Source organism: Hypanus sabinus, chromosome 14 (assembly GCF_030144855.1).
Source record: "Hypanus sabinus isolate sHypSab1 chromosome 14, sHypSab1.hap1, whole genome shotgun sequence".
NCBI lineage: Eukaryota > Metazoa > Chordata > Chondrichthyes > Myliobatiformes > Dasyatidae > Hypanus > Hypanus sabinus.
This window is the reverse complement of record NC_082719.1, coordinates 69,267,528-69,287,367: the sequence shown is the minus strand read 5'-3', so window position 1 is coordinate 69,287,367 and position 19,840 is coordinate 69,267,528. Positions and strand designations below refer to the sequence as shown.

At 38.5% G+C, this 19,840-nt stretch overlaps 1 protein-coding gene across 1 annotated transcript in view; it reads left to right on the top strand.

Moving 5' to 3' along the window:
* The window catches only part of mtrex (Mtr4 exosome RNA helicase), a 119,361-nt gene that overhangs the window by 37,101 nt on the left and 62,420 nt on the right, over positions 1–19,840 (top strand). The window contains exons 7-15 of the mRNA XM_059989405.1: positions 824–914; positions 1,498–1,622; positions 2,855–2,953; positions 4,063–4,165; positions 9,737–9,868; positions 11,718–11,797; positions 16,116–16,226; positions 17,225–17,326; positions 18,004–18,129. Of these exons, the coding sequence (XP_059845388.1) occupies positions 824–914; positions 1,498–1,622; positions 2,855–2,953; positions 4,063–4,165; positions 9,737–9,868; positions 11,718–11,797; positions 16,116–16,226; positions 17,225–17,326; positions 18,004–18,129 (969 nt within the window). The remainder of the gene's footprint in view (positions 1–823; positions 915–1,497; positions 1,623–2,854; positions 2,954–4,062; positions 4,166–9,736; positions 9,869–11,717; positions 11,798–16,115; positions 16,227–17,224; positions 17,327–18,003; positions 18,130–19,840) is intronic.

Below are 19,840 nucleotides of genomic sequence, written 5' to 3'. Positions count from 1 at the left end.
ACCTGTGGAAACAAATTCCACAGATTTACCACTCTGGGTAAAGACATTCCTCCTCATCTCTGTTTTAATTGGATGTCCCTCTGTTCTGAGTCTGTGTCCTTTTGTCTTAGACTCTCCTCCGTAGGAAACCTCTCCAAACCCACTCTATCGAGGCCTTTCAGTATTTGATAGGTTTTAGTAAGGTCACCCCTCATTCTTCTGAATTCCAGTGTGCAGAGGGCAGAGCCATGAAACACTCATCATATGAGAAGTCTTTCAATCCCGAAATCATTTTCTTGAGCCTCCTTTGAACCTTCTCCAACGTCATCACATCTTTTCTTGGATAAGGGGCCCAAAACTGCTCACAATACACCAGTGTTTACGAATCCTTAACACTGCTTCCTTGCTTTTATATTCTAGTCCTTTCAAAATGAATGCTAACATCACATTTGTCTTCCTCACCATTGATTCAATCTGCATATTCATGACAACTAAATCAAAAATAGAAGTTGCTGGAGATGCACAGCAGGGCAAGCAGTATTTATGTAGAGGGAAATAGAAATGGTGTTCCGGGCTTAATTAAGACTCTAAGATTCTTAATGAAAACTACAGAAGAAGGTGGTAGTCTCATGTTTCAAAGAAGATGGATAGGACAAAGGCTACATTAATGATTGAATGAGGATGATGTTGCATTTAGGGTAAGTTGTCAGGTCAGATATGTTAATTAGGGCAATTAGAGGCCAATGACACTTTTCAGCAAATGTGTTCACACAAGCTCGGTGCATCAAGCTTACTAATGTTCTCGAATAGTTTCAGTCTTTTTTGTTTTATGTTTTTTGGGCAGATTTTAAGGAGTATGCTGTATCGAGGATCAGAGGTTATGAGAGAAGTAGCCTGGGTAATCTTCGATGAAATCCATTATATGAGAGATGCCGGTAAGAAAACACTTGATTATGAATCCAAGATAGCAGCTTGTAGTGTCATTGGGAAATGATTGACCAACAATGTATCATATGTATCTTCTGCCAATTTTGTATACACAGGCGCTGATATGATAGTAAAATTGAAAGACTAGAATCTTTAGTTGCAATTAGACATCCTCATTTCAAAATTGACATCTGAAGTTCAGTAATATTCCAAAAAGGAACAAAAGTGTTTGTAGAGTTTTTAATACAAGAAACATGCATCACTGTTGATGAAGTCATAACAGATATAGTTTTTTTACAAATGTATGCTGAGATTAATGCCAAAGTAACTGTAAGATTGGATCTTTGTGCTTCATTTAATGAAAAAGTGGTCATCTTAAATTACAGTATTTGCTATATTACATCAAACGCAATAATAGTTGGTTTTGTCTGGCTGCAAAGTGAAAATTTTTGAAATGGCACCATGTTTCCAATAGACCATGTCTTATTTTCTTGGTGTTTACTTATATTAATATTACCTCATGTTGCCAAACACCATATAATAGTTTTCACTGCAATATAAAAAGTTCATTTTATTCTGTTTTACTTTCAGAACGAGGTGTTGTATGGGAGGAAACAATTATACTTCTCCCGGACAACGTTCATTACGTGTTCCTTTCTGCAACTATTCCCAATGCACGCCAGTTTGCTGAGTGGATTTGCCATCTTCACAAACAGGTAATTGGGTATATTTTTTTTTACTTCAGTAAATAAATAATAAGCAAGAATCTGGAGTTCTCTTATTTGATTTGCATAATTAGTATTATTTATTTGAGGTACTGTCATAATTAGGCTCCGTTTGGAGGTTCTTTTAGATGTTCTTGGGTGTATTCTGATCACTTGGAAAGGAGGAGGAGACCAAAGGTAAGGAGAGTATATGCTGCATCTTGGGATGTGGCAATTGATGCAGAGAAGCATTAATGTTTGATACCAGGTAATCAGTGGTTTGGATGCAAGAATAGACACTAAAAGGTTGTACAGAGGACAGTATTTTATATTGATAGTAATTAGAGTTTTATTAGGGGCATGGATTAAGTGAAAGAGGTATTATCCAAAACAATGGTCTGGTCATTGTAGGATGAAATTCAAAAGAACTTCATGAGAGACTATAAGTATTTTGGTTACCATTAGTTGCGCATTTCAAGATTACATTTTTGAAGAATATTAAGGGGTGCAATTCAAAGCCAGCCAAATGGATTAATGACATGAGTTAGCAATGGTCCCAACATAGGTGAAGGTTTTTCTTTAGATGTGCAGTCAGCAATAGTAATTGGCTGTTCATTTCCTTAGTGGATATATAATCATTGATGTAATATCCTGTCACTTTCACATGTTGACTAGCACACATACTGTGAGAAGAATTGTTGATGCATTAGGAACGATTCTGATTTGAAGCAGTTTGAATTTGGCACAAATAGTCATTAAAGTGCTTTGTTTGCTATATTTTAGTGACTGCAATCAAAATAGTTGAGTTATTTTTTTAAGGGAGACAGCACTGAATACTGCACACAGTGGCAGTTAATTCCATTGACCCATAATTAATTCGCTTCATCGCTTAATTTAAAAACCATGCATTCTAGTAGAACAAATTTTTTTAAAATTCTGAGTGCTTATAACAGTTTATTTCAACGGAGGTAATTAAGGAGATCAGTATTCCACTTGAAAACACATGGATCTTTTACATTGAATGTAACTCATTAGACTTGAGTGCTTGGAATGTCTCTCCATTTTCTTCATTCTTTCCCAGGTCCTTCAACTATTTCTACCTCACTAATTTGTGCTGTTCAGGAAGCAAATTTAATATAGCTTCTATAATGTTGTTATTATTTGGTGGTAAGTACGTACTATAATAAAGAATATCAACTTCCTTGTAACTTTATATTCAGTTTATTAATTATAATGTATTTCAGCCTTGTCATGTGATCTACACAGACTACAGACCAACACCTCTACAACACTATATTTTTCCAGCGGGTGGTGATGGATTGCACTTAGTTGTTGATGAAAATGTAAGTGAAGCTCATCAGTAAGAAGCTCTGCATTTCTTTAATATATTCATGATTTACGTGCTTAAAGTATGAAAAGTAAATGAGCTGGTAGCAAAGAAAATTAGAGCTGTAGGGTGGAACAAAGGCCATCTTCTCAACCCTGAGCAGGCAGCCGCTTGTTTCTGGAAAATTAGCATACTGCTTGGTACAGAGAAAATCTACATTGTTTGGGTACAGTCCTTTGAATGTGGTATTACAATGAACCCAATTCATGCTTTTCAGATGTGAGTAAAAGAAGAACTTGGGAATTATCACTCGGATTTATTTATCACTGTGGTCCTTATCACAAAAGCAGATTACTTGGTCAGAATCACATAGCTGCTTTTGGGTTTGCTGAGCGCAGATTGCTGCTATGTTACAGCCAATCAGATAAAAATTTGCAGTCTTGTTTATTAATAATTGGTGGATGTTAAAAATGGGGAGAGGAGTGGCTGTGAAATCCCCCTTTTTGATGGCAGAGTGCAGTTTGAGAGTGCAATAAACTAGATTGAAGCTTTAACTGCCTTCAACCAAGTGTACTCGATCAATGATTCATACAGAGACCTGCCAAAGACTGGGCTTTATTAGGGGTTATTCATGAGACAACACTGTTTACTGTGTTCTAAAAAACAGAAAATACCCAAGCTTGCTTAATGTAGCAAAGGCTGTAGTTCCTAGCAGCTCCTAGGTTCGTGTTGAAAGTTTAACCTTCAAAACCAGATATAGTTCTGGTCAAACAGTTCTTGCCAAGAATGTGGGAAAAGTGGTCTGTCCTAAATGTTGTAAATTCAAAATAGTCTTTGGGCTTGGAAACTCTTGTTTCAAAGGCCGCCTTACTTATTTGTTAGAATTTGCAATTTAGGAAAAGAATAAACCTGTGTATGTTTTTGCTGGGTATTGAAATTGGAACAAATTAATTTTTGTTCATTGGTTTTAATCAGAAGGTTATTTTGAGGATGCATTTTAGAATATAATTTGTACTATAACAAATATGTAAAGATCACCAATCTTCCCTTCAATTCTACTGACAATGGTGATGTTAGTAACGTGAATTGTAAAATAATCTTTTGGATTTTATCTTTACACATCAGGGGGATTTTCGAGAAGATAACTTCAACACAGCTATGCAAGTACTGAGAGATGCTGGTGATCTTGCAAAAGCTGATTCAAAGGGGCGGAAAGGAGGAACTAAAGGTACAGAGAAGGAAACAAATGATTTACTTTGCCTGTAGCTAAATTCAATACAGTCTTTTCACTGGTTTAGAAAAGGGAAGCAAATGCAACATATCCAAGCCAGTAGCATCCTGGTTAGAGTTTAAGTGCTAAAGAAATTACAATGTATGTATAAAGGGGTATGCACCAGTTAAGTCATAAAGGTATACTGCATGATCAGAGCCTCCTGAGTCGTCACTGATCATTAAGCACTCATTTGCATTATTCCTATTTTATTCATCCCATTTTCCCATTAATGATGAGAGTGATACAGGACTGGGTAGTCTTGAGATTTACAATGTGAAAACTAACAGGAGACAAGCAATATGGCTTACTCCAAATGGATGGCAAATTAATTAAAATAGAATTGGATACTGGCTCAGCTGTTTCATTCGTTCCACAAAATGAGTTTGAATGGCATTTCAACAACATTGAACTGAAGCCCACAGATATCCAGTCGGCATATGTACTGCAGAAAAGATAACTTCTGTGGGAATGACATTTGTAACAGTGAAATACAGCAACCATCAAACAACATTGGGTTTGTATGTGGTTAAAACAGGAGAGTCAGTATTGTGGGCTGTGATTGGCTGAGATGACTGTAATTTGACTGAGGATCCATTCACATGCCACGTGCACTAACAGAGTCAACTGAAAGCGAATTAAGAAAAATGCAGGCTGGTGGGGTGGAGATGTGCCTCTACCAAAGGAGATGTAAGGTGCTTCTTCACACCACTAGCCTGCAGATCACCCTTGGGCAAGGTGTAGACCTGCTAAGCCCACCAATTAGGGTCACATAAAGCCATGGGAGCAGCTGGTGCATATCACAAGTCTTGGTTATGCAACCACTGACACCAGGCAGAGAGTCTCTGAAGAGTATTGATAATATCTAGGGTCACCCATCTTGTAAATACTCTGCTCAGAAGAAGGCCATGGCCAAGAATAATCATGGGCAAAGACCATAATTGCCTATGTCAATTGACACGCCGCATAATGATGATGACTGGATGATGCCACAACTGCCCTCATACTGCACACCATAAATGGTTGTCTAACAGAGGGCAAACAGGTGTTGGTGCCAACCTCTGTTTGGAAAGCATATTGGTTCGAGGAAGGACCATGCTGATCAGAGGAAGTGTAAAATTGACGAAAGCAGTGGTCCAACAATAATAGTTTTTGTAGGCAACGTATCTGAGAAAGCTTCTGATATGTTAATTAGGCAGTTATGTGTGAAATGTGGTTTGGTTTTAAGTTGGAAGAGAGTTCAAGGAACTTCACGAAATTTGCTAGCATCGGCCTTTGTAGTATAAAGAACTAGAATCTACCCTGTGCAATAACGTAACTGCATGAACTTAAAATGGGAGTCAAGAAGCTGTTTGCAAAAGTAGATACAAAGACCAAAGCCCAGCTGATTGAACAGAAGGCCAAAAAGAAAGGAGTCAGTGGAGATACGAAAACAGAGGATCTGTCAGATAATGATGTGGATGAGGAAACCAACAGGAGTGATTGGATTAAAGGGAGCAGTGGAAGGATTAGTGAGAGAATACTCCAGTGAAGTAAATGCACCTTCCAAAGATCGTTTGCACAAAATAGAAGAAGAAGGAAGGAGTCCAGAGCTGTCAAAACCACATTCTGCAGTCTCAGAGTCAATTCCTGCAATCACCACTGAGGAGGCCCCACCACCTGAGTTTGTTTTCAAGTCTCACCTACCGAGCAGAGTGACTTCCCTTGTCAGGAAAGAGTAAGAAATCTTTCACAGTCAGGCCTGAATGGGACAATCTAAAATTTACTATGTTGTAAATGTCTATAGTAATAGAACCCCGTAACTGGGTCACTTACCAGCAAAGATAGAGAGGTCCGTTGAAGTCTGATGATACTAATTTTAACAGTATTTATTAGTAAAAAGACACAAAAATAATATCAATGCAAATATACAGATAATATACATCGTCAATACTAAATCTAAAAGTGTGGGTATAATAATAATAAGAAATAAGCTCTATCGTTGTCTAGGGGATAACGTATTGTCCTATGGAAATATAAAGTTCACTCAGTTCATGCAGGCTGAAGCCTTTGGGGACCGCTGGGTTGCAAAGGTTGGAGAGAGAGAGAGTTTTGGGAGAAAAACTTGCCGGCTTTTCCTTTTATGATTTCGATCCATCGGAGTCTCGTTGGTGTGGCCGTTCACTTGTGGCCTCTCCTTTAGCTAAGCCATTCTTCCGTGGTGAGCCTGCCAATCCCAGGTAAGGGAAGGACGCACACGAGCCCCCACCGGTTGTCGCTATTAAACGCTGTCACGGGATTTCTAGCGTTTCTCCTGGTGCGTCTAAAGGGGTTGTTCCCCAGACCCTCTTTTATCCTTACTCACAGGGTCTCAGATGTCAATCAGGTTGGGATGATGCAATCCCTCAACCAGCCCACTCTGGTCGTCCCCTGAGGGGCTTCAATGAATAGTACAGTACTCAATACACAATTCCGTCTCCAAGAGACAATAGCCGTTATCAGTGGTTTTGTTTCGCTGAGGCCAGGACACACTCCAAACCTTGTGGATTCTCTCTCATTTCCTGGGTCCCAGACCCGAATTAATAGCGATCTTGCAATTCTCAAAAAGGAGGGGGCGACTTTGTACCCTTCGGCCCCTCAGAGTTGCGGCATATTCGTAACAGTATATAATTGAGATACATTCTCTATTGAGTTGGAGTTTATGGCTAACCAGGGGCGAGTGTTGTGTATTTAGTATGTCAGTAGTATTTGTGCATTATTGTAAATATATATGATTAAGCAGTCTTGTTCATTATATGTTGGGTTACGTATTACATATTGGGTTATATGTAAAAATAAGTGAACTGCATACTTCATGATGCTACCACATGATTCATGTGTACCTTGCTAAAATAGAGGCTAAACTATGACTCCCATCTCTTTTGCTCCTGGGTTTTTCTTGCCATTAGATTTATTTTTTGTAGTTACAAGACAACAAAAAGCATACAGTCACCACAGGAAGAACATATAGACCCCCATAGCACTGGATATCAGAATTGAACTCTGATCACTGGAGCTGCAGTGCAGCAATTTTACTGGCTGCCCCATTAGCCACTAAAACAGGTTAACTGATAGGTAAGAGATTGGTTAAGAATATAATAAAGGCAAGTGTGAAAATGGCCAGGTTTCATTGGAATAGTAAAACAAATTAACATTATAATATGAGGGAGAAATATGATTCTTGATAAAGGGTCTTGGTCCAGAACAGCTACTCTTTATTTCCATAGATGCTGCCTGACCTGCTGAGTTTCTCCAGCATTTTGTGCTTGTTGTATGAGTAAGACATTCTATATAAAGTGATTTGGGTGTTATATGCAAATCCAGCATAAACATGATGAATTCCATATGATAAAGTCGTGGGAATTTTCAGCTGGAGTTCAGTATACAGTGTAGACGTCCTTACTTATGGAAGGGCAAACTGGTCTTTGAATGGCTGTAATGGAAATTCACTAGATTGATTTTTAGAGGGCTATCTTGTAAAGAGGTTTGGAGTTAGGAGTTGTATTCTCAATAGCATGCAGTTATTCTGAGCCTTGAAAAGGAAGACATTTGGAGGTTGTTTTCTGCAGATAGAGAGGTCTCTGAATGAAGGGATAACCATTCAGCACAGGGATAAGTTTCTGCACATGGAGTTGGGAATCTTGAATTCCTCAGTGTATAATGATGAATGAGATAAATACATTATTAAGTAATGTGTCTAATGTGGAAAAGTGGAGTTATTGGAGAAATACAGCCTTATTTTTACTGAACACTAGAGCAGATTCTAGGTGCTAAATAAGATGTTTATATTCTGATTGCTTTGGTTCTTGATTCAATCATCATTGTGCAATTTTTTTCAGAAGGTTTCAATGTCATTACAAGATTAAGGAAATGGAACTAATAAAAGTTTATCCACTGTAATGTAATAACATCTTTATTCTATAATGAATTAATTACAGGAAATCTTTGAACAAATGTCATTGTTTTTTTCCCAATGTTAGAACTAGAATACAACTGATGTTGATTATTGGTGTGGGCTATTTATTTAGCATATTGAACATGCTGTCTAACTTCTGTTGATGGTTTGTATTTTAGTGCTTTGCTTTTTCAGTTTGTACCTAGATAATTTTTTGAGATTTATTTTGAGCATTTGGTTAAATTTGTGCTCAGTTAAAACATAATAACCCTTGTTTTACATTTAGATTTGAATATTGTCTTTGTTGCATATAATCATGTCTACATTTTTCAGAGAATCTCCATAAAGTGTTATGTAGCTAGATACTTGAGTTGTATTCTTCCTCCGATATCTTTTCCTTCTTGAGTTACTTCTGCCAGAGCTGGGGCCTCTGGAATCTTGACCCACCAGCTCACATTCACAGCCCGGAAGCAGATGATGTAGTTGAATCATTGCTGTCCTGCTAGAGGTCGGGGCCGGGCTCACCACCTGTGTCTATTCTCGTTCTGATTTTGAAGATTAAGGGTCTGTAAAGATCAGCTTTATTTGTCATATTTATGTTAAAATATATGGTGAAATGCATTGTTTTGAGTTATGTCAGTGGGGATTGTGATGAGGGCAGCCTGCAAGTGTTGCCGCTCTTCTGGTGCTAGCAGAAGCATATACACATTAACTGAATTTAATTGAATTGACCTTATATAAAACATCCTTCATATACATGAGTAAAGATCTTGACGTTATGTCTCCATCTAAATGTGCAATTTATAATAAATAGTATGTACAACAGGATAGTCAATATAACATAGAAGTATAGTTATGTCAGCATGAGTTAATCAGTCTGATGGCCTGGTGGAAGAAGCTGTCCCAGAGCCTGTTGGTCCTGGCTTTTATGCTGCAGTACCATTTCCTGGTTGGTGGCAGCTGGAACAGTTTGTGGTTGGGGTGACTCAGGTTCCCAGTGATCCTTGGGCCCTTTTTACACATCTGTCTTTGTAAATATCCTGAATCGTGGGAAGTTCAGATCTACTCTCTGCAGAGTCCTGTAATTGAGGGAGTACAGTTCCTGTACCAGGCAGTGATGTAGCCAGTCAGGATGCTCTCAATTGTGCCCCTGTAGAAAACTGTTAGGATTTCCAGGCCCACACCAAACTTCTTCAACCGTCTGAGGTGAAAGAGGTGCTGTTGTGCCTTTTTCACCACATAGCCAGTATGTACAAACCACATGAGATCCTCGGTGATGCTGAGGAACTTAAAGCTGTTCACCCTCTCAACCCCAGATCCATTGATGTCAATAAGCTGTCTCCATTCTTCCTGTAACCCTGACTATACATCCTTAGAATGTGGGAGGAAATTAGAGGACCAGGTGGAAATCCACATGATCACAGGGAGAACAGCTGGGAATCGAAACCTGATTGGTAATTGCTGGTGCTATAAAGCAATTGTGCTAACCGCTATGCTACCATGCTATTCCTCTTTTTCCCCTCTCATTACAGTTGCATTCCCCTGTCATGTTGCCTTCTGCTCCCAACTAGGCCTGTGTTTGTTACTCTCTTGTAATTTGCAGTTCTTATTTTCAGGGCCATCAAATGTATTCAAGATTGTAAAGATGATCATGGAAAGGAATTTTCAGCCTGTTATCATCTTTAGCTTCAGCAAGAAGGACTGTGAAGCTTATGCTCTACAGATGACCAAACTTGATTTCAATACTGGTAAAAATAATTTGTACAATCAAGTACTTTAAATTTTGCTAGAATGCTAAATATCTTTATGCTTAAACAATCTTACAAGTTTTTTTTCTATGACCTTATCATTAATTAGAAAAATTGTTAGTAAGCAGTATTCAAAGTATCTTGTTTCTTTCATCCAAATCAATAATATTGATGTTTATTACATCAATATAGCAGCATCCAAAGCAAAATGTAAGCATTTTTTAAATATAATAATGTATTTAGGGAAGTTGGGACAATATATTGTGCCTTCATCTGGTGTTTTAAATGGATAGAAGTTTACGTGAATATAGTTTAATTAGCTTCAAATGAAATTTGGATTTTGAATGCATTTCATTGCCAAGATATGCCTTCAATGGGGTGATATACTCCCTATCAGTCTCAACTGATTTCTGATCCTTATTTCAGATTTGCAGAGTTTCTCAGAATTTTCGATTAATGTAATTCTACAACTTTTTCTTTGCTTTGCTGTTGATATCTGAGTGAATGTTCTTAGTTTTATAAGACAAGTTTTATCTAATCTATCTATCTGTGTTATCTATCCAAGTGACCTTAATGAATGTGATAGTTTTGTAGGCTCCTATCCACAATTTTCAAGAGAATTAATCAACAAAGAACTTGAGCCCAGCCTCCAAATGTCCATACAAACAAGCATGATTTATTTACTGTAGCTGTTTTGGTGTTATTAGTGACCTTGGTTCTATTTTAATGCAACATTTGTTTTCCATTTATGCTTCACTTTAACTTAATTGTACTCCATTGGGAACTCTATGGAGCTGAGGTGCATTATTTCTGTGAGGGAAAATTATTGGGGATTATTTGATGCTATTCTGCACTGATTAGGTCTGTTGTGGAGTGTAGATTAAGGCAGTAGCTTGCCTTCATGTAGCAGCTGTAGGATGGAGAAATAAGTTGTGATATGGGCCTAATGTTGGATTATTACCCCATTGTCCTTTTTCAATTAATGGACTCACATGTATTTGTGGTAAATATTTTTTCTCTTCACACTGAGGCCAAATCCTGCATTTCTCAATGGAATTAACCTTTACTTTTGTCAGGTGATGCACGGTGAGGTTCATGCCCCTTGTGCCACTCGATGGGTGGATTCATATTTGATTTAGGGAGCAAGTTGTGGATCACTGAAAAAAATCGATAACAAAGACCCTTTTCAGTTATTGCAGTTGGATTTCTTGAGGAAAGGTGTATGAGGATCAAGATCTCAGACCCAATGCAGAATTCATAGCCCAACGGGTAATCAGCAAGCCTGGTCCTTTGGTATTATTTTGCAAACACTAATCCAAGTTTAGTCATTCACCTGCATTGGAGAAATAGTTATGGCTAATTTAATGCAGCATGTCAAATAAAATTTCCACTTGTTTGTAGATTATAAATGTTGGTTAGGAAACATGGCTGAAAGTATCAGTTTTTTACTGTAAATGTTATTTGTTTTTTGTTACTTCAGCTTGTTAATGAGGTATGAGATTCGCCGAAATCTCTGTTTCAATGTGGTTAGTTATTTTCAAAAACGCATAGTGTGGACGCCTATCGTTTTTACATGAAACCGGAGTTTTCAAAATTATCTGGTCTAGTGTGGAATGTAGCCTTAGTGTTAAATTAGTTAACAGGAAGCATTTAGAAGGCTATTGACAAGTTCTAACAAAGGATGCACATTCGAATTATATTAAAGCAGCAGTTATATTCATTTCACAAACCCGAAAATTAACATTTGAAGAATTACTTCGAATAATTGTGGTTTTATGTGCTTAAAGCATTTTATTTGCTGCGTAAAGATTTGGTGCATTTAGTCTAAGGATGTATGTTTCCCCCTCAGATGATGAGAAAAAGCTGGTTGAAGAGGTATTTAGCAATGCTATTGACTGCTTGTCTGATGAAGATAAAAAACTTCCACAGGTAAATATTTACAGATCTGGTACATTGTTGAAATCAAAAGTAAATCCCTCCTAAATGTTATTGAAGTGGCATCCCAAGGGAAGTAGAAAATGTGCTTGCCTGGTTCTCGATTATAGTAAATCTCCTCTGCACCCTTTCTATGGTTTCCATGTCCTTCCTGTAGTGAGGCAACCAGAACTGAGTATAGTATTCCAAATGGGGTCTGACCAGGATCCTAGGTAGCCTTCGTTTGCCTCTTCATTGTTTGTAGTGATTTGTTTACAACAACTTTCCATTTAAAAATAGAGTATTTAGTCAAATTTCTTGCTTTGAAAACCAGTAGTAAGCTTTCGCCCCCATTTAGTAGCACCATCTTAAATCGGAAGTTAACACTTACTTATCTGCTATATTTCCATAAGCCTTTTGTTATGTTATCCATTCATTTCACTCCATTTATGGTGAAGTAATATTCCAGAAAGATGCCAGGATGACAGAATAGGGAAGTATTCAGGAATTACTCAGGTTTTGCCTCATTTTCCAACATGCCTTGCTAAGACTGCATTTGAGAAGTACTTCATTGGCTGGAAAGTGCTTTGATAAAACTGAAAATAACACAGAAGTTGCTGTCTATGTTCAAGCCGCCTTTACTCAAGATTGTGGGCCACTACATTCCTGAGACAGCATCTTTATTTGAACCATTTCTGATACTTTGCCTAGGTTATTTCTATTCAATTTACAGGTGAGGAATTACAAGCCGCTGCTGACCAATCAGAACTTGTCTATTGTGTGGTCCTTGATCTTTTCCATTCATTGTGGTGAAAATGGATTCAATCGGAGGCACTTATGAATGTCTCACATCATAAAAATAATTAGGATAATGCTTTCAGTAGAAATAGACAAAACAGAAACTAATTCCTATGTTTTTTCCACAATATATTCTTTCTTAATTCCATTAGGGAGTTTTGACATCACAAGATGGTGGTACGCACAGCAACAGCAGCCTCTCCTGTTCCAATCAACGGTGACATTTCTTGTTCTGTTCATCTTTTCTATGGTCTAAAAACACTGCTGATCATAAAGAGCTCAGACCACATATCATTTTGCATCCAGAAGGTGCCATCTGAGTGCTGCAGGATTGACGGGCTGGAGCATACTCGGGGAAGTGGCCTCCTACATACATCACGTTCACATTGCTGAATGTGTGGGATTGGTGACTGACCACATAGGAACATGCGCTGAGGGTGTTACCTTGATTAAACACTACACTGCCAGGGCAAACTAAAAGCCATTGGTTGACCTCAGAGGTTTGTACTCTGCTTAAGGATTGGAATGCTGCCTTCAGATCGGGATTTAGGACAACTCTAAGGTTAGCAGGAGCTCTGGTCTCCCGTGCCATCAGGAAGGCAAAGCAAAAGTACTCTCGGAAAATTCACAGGCACCTTTGTGATACCAAACACGTGGCAAAGTATACAAACCTTAACAGATTACAAGTCCACCTTGCATGACAGCGACACCTCCCTTCCTGATAGGCTGAATGCCTTCTATGCACAATTTGATGCAATGAATGATGTGACATCAGCAATTTGTCCTATGGATTCTCCCACTTTCTCCAGACTCGAGGGGTAGCCATGGGCCCCAGCAATTCCTGCCTCTTTGCTGGCTCTGTAGCAAGTCCACATTCCAACCCTTCCTTGGCAGTGCTCCCCAGCTTTTCCTCCACTACATTGACAACTGCATTAGTGCTGTTTAATGCACCATGTCAATTTCATCAACTTTGCCTCTAACTTCCACGCTGCCCTTATATTTACTTAGTCCATTTGTGACACGTCCCTCCCCCCTCACCATCTGAGGAACAGACACCCTGTCTGGCTGGAGCAGAGGCGAGAGAAACCTGGCCAGAGTAAACCACTCAAAGCTGCAGGGTTGGACAGTATACCTGATCAGGTGCTGAGTGATTGTGGGGCTCAGCTAACAGAGGTCTTAATGGATGTCTTTAATATCGCTATGAACCACTCCTCTGTCCTTGCAGGTTTCAAAGCAGCAACCATCATTCTGATGTCTAAGTGAGTGACGGTAACTGGCCTAAACGATTACTGCCTAGTGGCATTGTTTTGAACAAGCATTATTCACTTTGAGCAGGTGGTAATAGATCCTATAAAATCCAACCTTCCATCTACATTGGACCCTTTCCATTTAGCCTACTGCTCAAACCAGTCTACTGATGATGCCATAGCCTCGGCACTCCACTCTGTTCTGTCCCACCTGGAAAATGAAGTCTCATATATCAGGATGTTATTTATCGTTTTCAGCTCAGTGTTTAGCACAATCATCCCTCAGAGCCTAGTGGGTAAACTGTCCTCATTGGGACGTAACAACCCTTTCTGTAACTGATCCTTGGACTTCCTGACAGAAAGATGCCAGTTAGCCTTGAGTTGGCAACAACATCTGATGCTCCATCACGCTGAGCGCTGGTGCCTCCCAGGGCTGTGTGCCCAGCCCACTGCTGTTCACGCTGCGGACTGACGACTGCACTGCCAGATCCAGCTCAAACCACATCATCAAGTTCACTGATGATACAACCGTGGTTGGTCTCATCAGAAACAATGATGAGTTAGCATACAGAGAGGAGATAGGATTGTCAAATGGTGTGAGAACAATAACTTGAGTCTTAATGTGGACAAGACAGAAGAGATGATTGTGAACTTCAGGAAGGTGTGGATCGACCACTCTATTGCATTCCACTGGTTCTGCTGTGGAGAAAGTGAAGAGTACAAATTTCTTTGGTATGCACGTAAGGGATGATCTAACCTGGATCTACAGCATCTCCTCAATAGTCAAGATGGTCTACACTTTCTAAGGAGATTGAGCCATGTAAAGATCCTTGCCCCCATTCTAATGACTTTCTTTAAGAGCACCATCAAGAGTGTCCTGTCTGGCTGCATCATTGTGTTGTGCAATTTGCAAGGCATTGGACAGCAAGACCCTACAAATGATAGGGAAAACCGCGGAGGTGGTCACTATGGTCTTCTCCCTATTTGCGAGTTTTGCAGGGAACGCTGTAGATGAAAGGCCTGCAGCATTGTGGAGGACCCCTACCACCCATCCCACAATATCTTCAACCCACTATCATCAGGAAGGAGGTACAAGAGTATCAGGCCTAGGACTGCCACACTGCATAACAGCTTTTTCCCTCGGGCTATGAGACCAACAGTCAGCTATTTACTGTCTACTGTTTAGAGCTGTGCACTACATGCATTTTGAATAATATTTTATTATGTTAATATTTTGTTTTACGTGTTGTGTGTGATGCATTTTGTGGGTGCACCATGGTCTGGAGCAGGGGTCGGCAACGTTTACCACTGAAAGAGCCAATATGGACCCATTTCCCACAGAAAAGAAAACACTGGGAGCCACAAAATGAAATAACACTGCATACAACGGGGTTTTTTTTGCCTTTATGCTATGTATAAACAAACTATAATGTGTTGCATTTATGAAATTGATGAACTCCTGCAGAGAAAACGCAATTACATTTCTGCATGCAACAAAAACATTTTGAACTCCGAAAAAAAGACGTTGGGTTGAAGGTTACTCCGTAGGTAGCCTACCTTGGATCGAAGAATTAAAAGAATGCGCGCACTGGCGGGTGTCAGGCATTGGCAGTTGTGATGTATATTAATAGCGATAAAAAAACACGTTGTAGCGGTGTGCTACACGCAGCACTAAAATAAAGACTGCAGTCAAAGGTAACTTTATTCGAACTAAACAGCCTTGCTTTAAAGCCTCCCTCAACCCGTCCCCGTGGGCGCGGATGCTCCAAAAGACATGTACTCACAAACCCCCGTAGGCTATCTCCCTTAACCAGAAGGTGGCTAATTGTGAGCCGGTTCGGATGTGCCAGGAAACGGTGTCTCCGCAAAGTTTTCAGATTGTACAAGGTCACCATAATCTTCAAATTTCGAATTACATTTCAAAAGCTAACAAACCACGGGGAGCCGCATCACAGAGATCAAAGAGCCGCACGTGGCTCCAGAGCCGCAGGTTGCCGACCTCTGGTCTGGAGGAACCCGGCCTCCTTTGGTTGTAAACATGTACAGTCCAATGACAATGAACAAAAGTGTCATGAAAGGCACTTGTTGCCGATAGTATTTCACTTGAAGAGTCATTGCAAGGGTAGAGCAGATAAAAGATTTCAAAATGTAAAATGATATTAGTATTTTGAGGATAGGAGAGCAAAAGAAAGAAGGAAACGGTTTTTTCAATTTCAAATTAGCTTAATTTATTGCTGGCCTAATCTATTGCAATTCTGTTGTTGATCTGTCATTGTTTATTTAACTAGGTTGAACATGTTTTGCCTCTTTTAAAAAGGGGAATCGGAATTCACCATGGAGGATTACTTCCGATACTGAAAGAAACCATTGAGATTCTTTTCTCTGAAGGACTTCTGAAGGTATTTCTCTGAAATGCAGCTGATTTAAGATGCATTTGTATGGCATGTAGGCCAATATATTAAGTGAGAATAAAACATTAAATGAGCAGGACTTCAGTAGGAATTGTTGCATGCAGTAGAGGTCTGAATGAACTCAGGTTTATGTTGTGGCAGGATTAGGGTTTGGACATGTGATTGAACAGTGATGAATTTGAAAGATCCTGGTGAAGAATATTTGTTGGATTTGATAAATACAGTAAATGAGCTTTGCTCAGAGTATCAGAATTTAATTGTTAATAGATTTAAATAACTGCCTAGAATGCATTGTTTTTTATCAAAAGGGAACCATTTTTAAACTTTTCAATGCTTAGGAGGAGGGTTTTCTCACTTAGCTGCAAATGAGTGAGAAAACAACTGAATAAAAATAAATAAATAAAATAAACCAAACTGTTAAAAAGACTCACAGCTAATATTAGAACTATGCCATTAACATTTTATCCACACATACTAATCATGGATTTCTCTCAAAAGATAGTAGGTTCTGGGTCAATTGAAATTTTCAAAACTATGTTTAATATGTAGGTAAAGCAATATGAAACAAAGACTGGTGAGTAGAGTTCTGATGTAAATCAGCCTTAATACAATGGAGCTATCAAACAGATTCAAGAGGCTAGGTAGCAGAATTAGTACCACATCCACATAGTTCTGTATTTATGTTTAATAAATGTTTGTTCAAGTTTAATTAAGTGCTTCAGAAAGCAGAGTTTGCCTATTTACTTAAATCCGATGCAGTTATAACAGCTTGGCTATAACTTCAAAAACAGTCTTGGAATTTTGTTGTTAAGATGAACATCATCCCCTCAGGGTGAATCAGTTTGTGTAGTGAAGATGTCTTTATTTTAAGTTAGTTTGTCATTATTAAGGATGGATTTGTTCTACTGAGAACTCTTAACACCCATTTTACACAATTTGTGCTTGTCTTCCAATGTATGTATTTGAATCTTTCATTTCTTTCATAGGCATTGTTTGCTACAGAGACCTTTGCTATGGGTATCAACATGCCAGCAAGGACAGTTCTGTTTACAAGTGCACGCAAATTTGATGGGAAAGATTTCCGCTGGGTACAGACAGTTTTTGCTTTGCTTGTATATACTGAGAAGCCTATATCTTTTAAATTCATCCTTTCTAGTAAAGGATCAAATGATCTGTTTCTGTTTTTGAATTGTTGGGTGATGCATGAAAGAGTCATGAGAGTAAGATGTATTCCTTGCTGCAATTTGCCCCTTTCAGACTAAATGGAATAAGACTCATTGATTTGCGCAAGTTACAAATTTTATAAATGGAACTCTTATTCCATTTGATAAGTTAACTTTTAATGGTTTTGTGGTTCACGTGAGGTGTGCGGAATAGATAAAACTGTTTTATTCATTGAAAATCCCCTCAGTCTCACCTTCCGGTAATTTATTTTCCATTATGTGCCATGCATCTCCATAATTGAACTTCCACCCACCTATGCATACAATTTACAGCAGCCATTTAACATTCCAGTGCATCTTTAAAATGTTGGAGAAAACTTGTGGACAACATGGGAACCTAGTTGCTCTTGGAGAGAACATACAATCTCCACACACAGCACTGAACTGCAGCTGTTGGAACTCTGAGGCGGTGACAGTAGTCAGCCAATGTGCTCTCTTTTTGTTTTTGTTGAATTATGTTTGTTCAAATGTTCACCTATCTTTAAGCAGTGGTTTCCTTTGAAAATCAGTGTCCAATAATTGCTTTCTTTCTCAAATTGCAGATTTCTTCAGGAGAATATATTCAGATGTCTGGTCGAGCTGGTAGACGTGGCATGGACGAAAGAGGGATTGTTATTCTCATGGTGGATGAAAAGATGAGTCCAACAGTAGGAAAACAGCTTTTAAAGGTAACAAATTATGCTTACTTATATTTTTGAATTAATATAATGGTTTGGATTAATATTTGTAAAGACTTTATTTAATATTTGAATCATTGGCTCATTCTTCATTGAAGGAGTGATGTACAATGTTCTTTTTTCCTTATTAAGTTTTTTAAGGTCTTCTCACTTCAAGTTGTAAATTGTGTAGTGAATGCACAATTATGTGAAAATAATCCTTCAAATGGCTGTGGTTTTATTTGAAACATGCGTTATGGCAGTCATGACAAAACTAGATTATTTACTGTAAAGTTATAATCAGTATCTTTAATAAAGTAAAAGGAAAAAATATTTTTTACAGTGACTTACAGATGAAATGAAGTAATGCAATCAACATAAGATTTTCAGAGGAAGTAGGCTTTGACTCTGCCATTTGTTTGGTTGATCTTCCATGGCAGTGACATTTTCCCACAAGTATCTATCCCATGATTTCCTTCCTATCATTTGATTTCTGTTTCAAATGAATAGTTGCTGAGCCTCCATAGCCCTCCGGGATGGGGAATTCTCTGCATGAGGAAAAATCTCATGTCAGTCCATAATGGCTTACTATTTATTCGTGACATTGTGATCCCTGGTTCTAGTCTCCTCTCCAGGTGAAATACCCTCCCTATATAAAGCCTGTTGAGCAGTAAATGAATTTTGTAAGTTTTGATGAGATCTCATTCCTCTGAACACAAGAGAATGCAGGCCATATCTATACAGTCTCTCCTTTTATAACAAATTTGTCATTCCTGGAACTAGTCCAATGAATCTTAGCTGCTCTCTTGCTATGCTAAATGTATATTTTTGTTAAGTAAAATGACAAAGCTATACACAATTCCCTCATTATGATTTCACCAAGAAACAATTGTAACTCCTGAATTTATTTGCCTTCTTAATTGCCTGTTGCATTTGCATTAAGCGTTCAGTGACTTGTAGCCACTAAATTTTCAGTAGATTAAATGTAGAGAATAAAATCAGGACCTATACATAGCCTTCTCTGATTTGACAAAAACTTTTAACTCCATTAATTGTGAAGCCTTATGGAAGGTGCTGTCCATGTCTGTCTGCCTTTTTTCATCAAGCATAAGCTGCATCATTTAAAAACGTAAACACGAGGAAATCTGCAGATGCTGAAAATTCAAGCTGTAATAACATGGAAATGGGACAGTTTATAATCCAAACTGAGGTTAAGTATTTTAATGTTACTTCCTCATCTCTCTCCATCTAATGAATGAATATCTTCTTACTGTTCAATTTCTCTGCCCGTAGACAAGGCATTAATTGCTGATTGCCAATAATTATGCCATCCACACACATACTGAATGCCGTATTCAATCTAGACTGGATTTTTATAATGTAAACTTTCCAAAATCTAGGATTCTCTTGTAACACTGAAAAAAAAATGTCTGCATTAGGCATTGAATGTTGTTCGCTTCTCTAACCCCAGTAACCAAGTGCACTTTGTTTCTTTGGGGAGATTACTTTGACAATTCTTCAGTAAGTGTGACTGATGGAATGACATTAAGGTCGAGATTAGCAATGCCCTTCTCATCCCTACATTCTCCTAAGGGTACTAAACATGGCTGAACTACCACATCTATAGAGACTAAAGTAGTGCTGTCACAGTTGTCCGTAGAAGATTCCACCCATTAAGTGGGAAGATTGCCATATTAATGCTACATGCATGATTTTGTTGCCA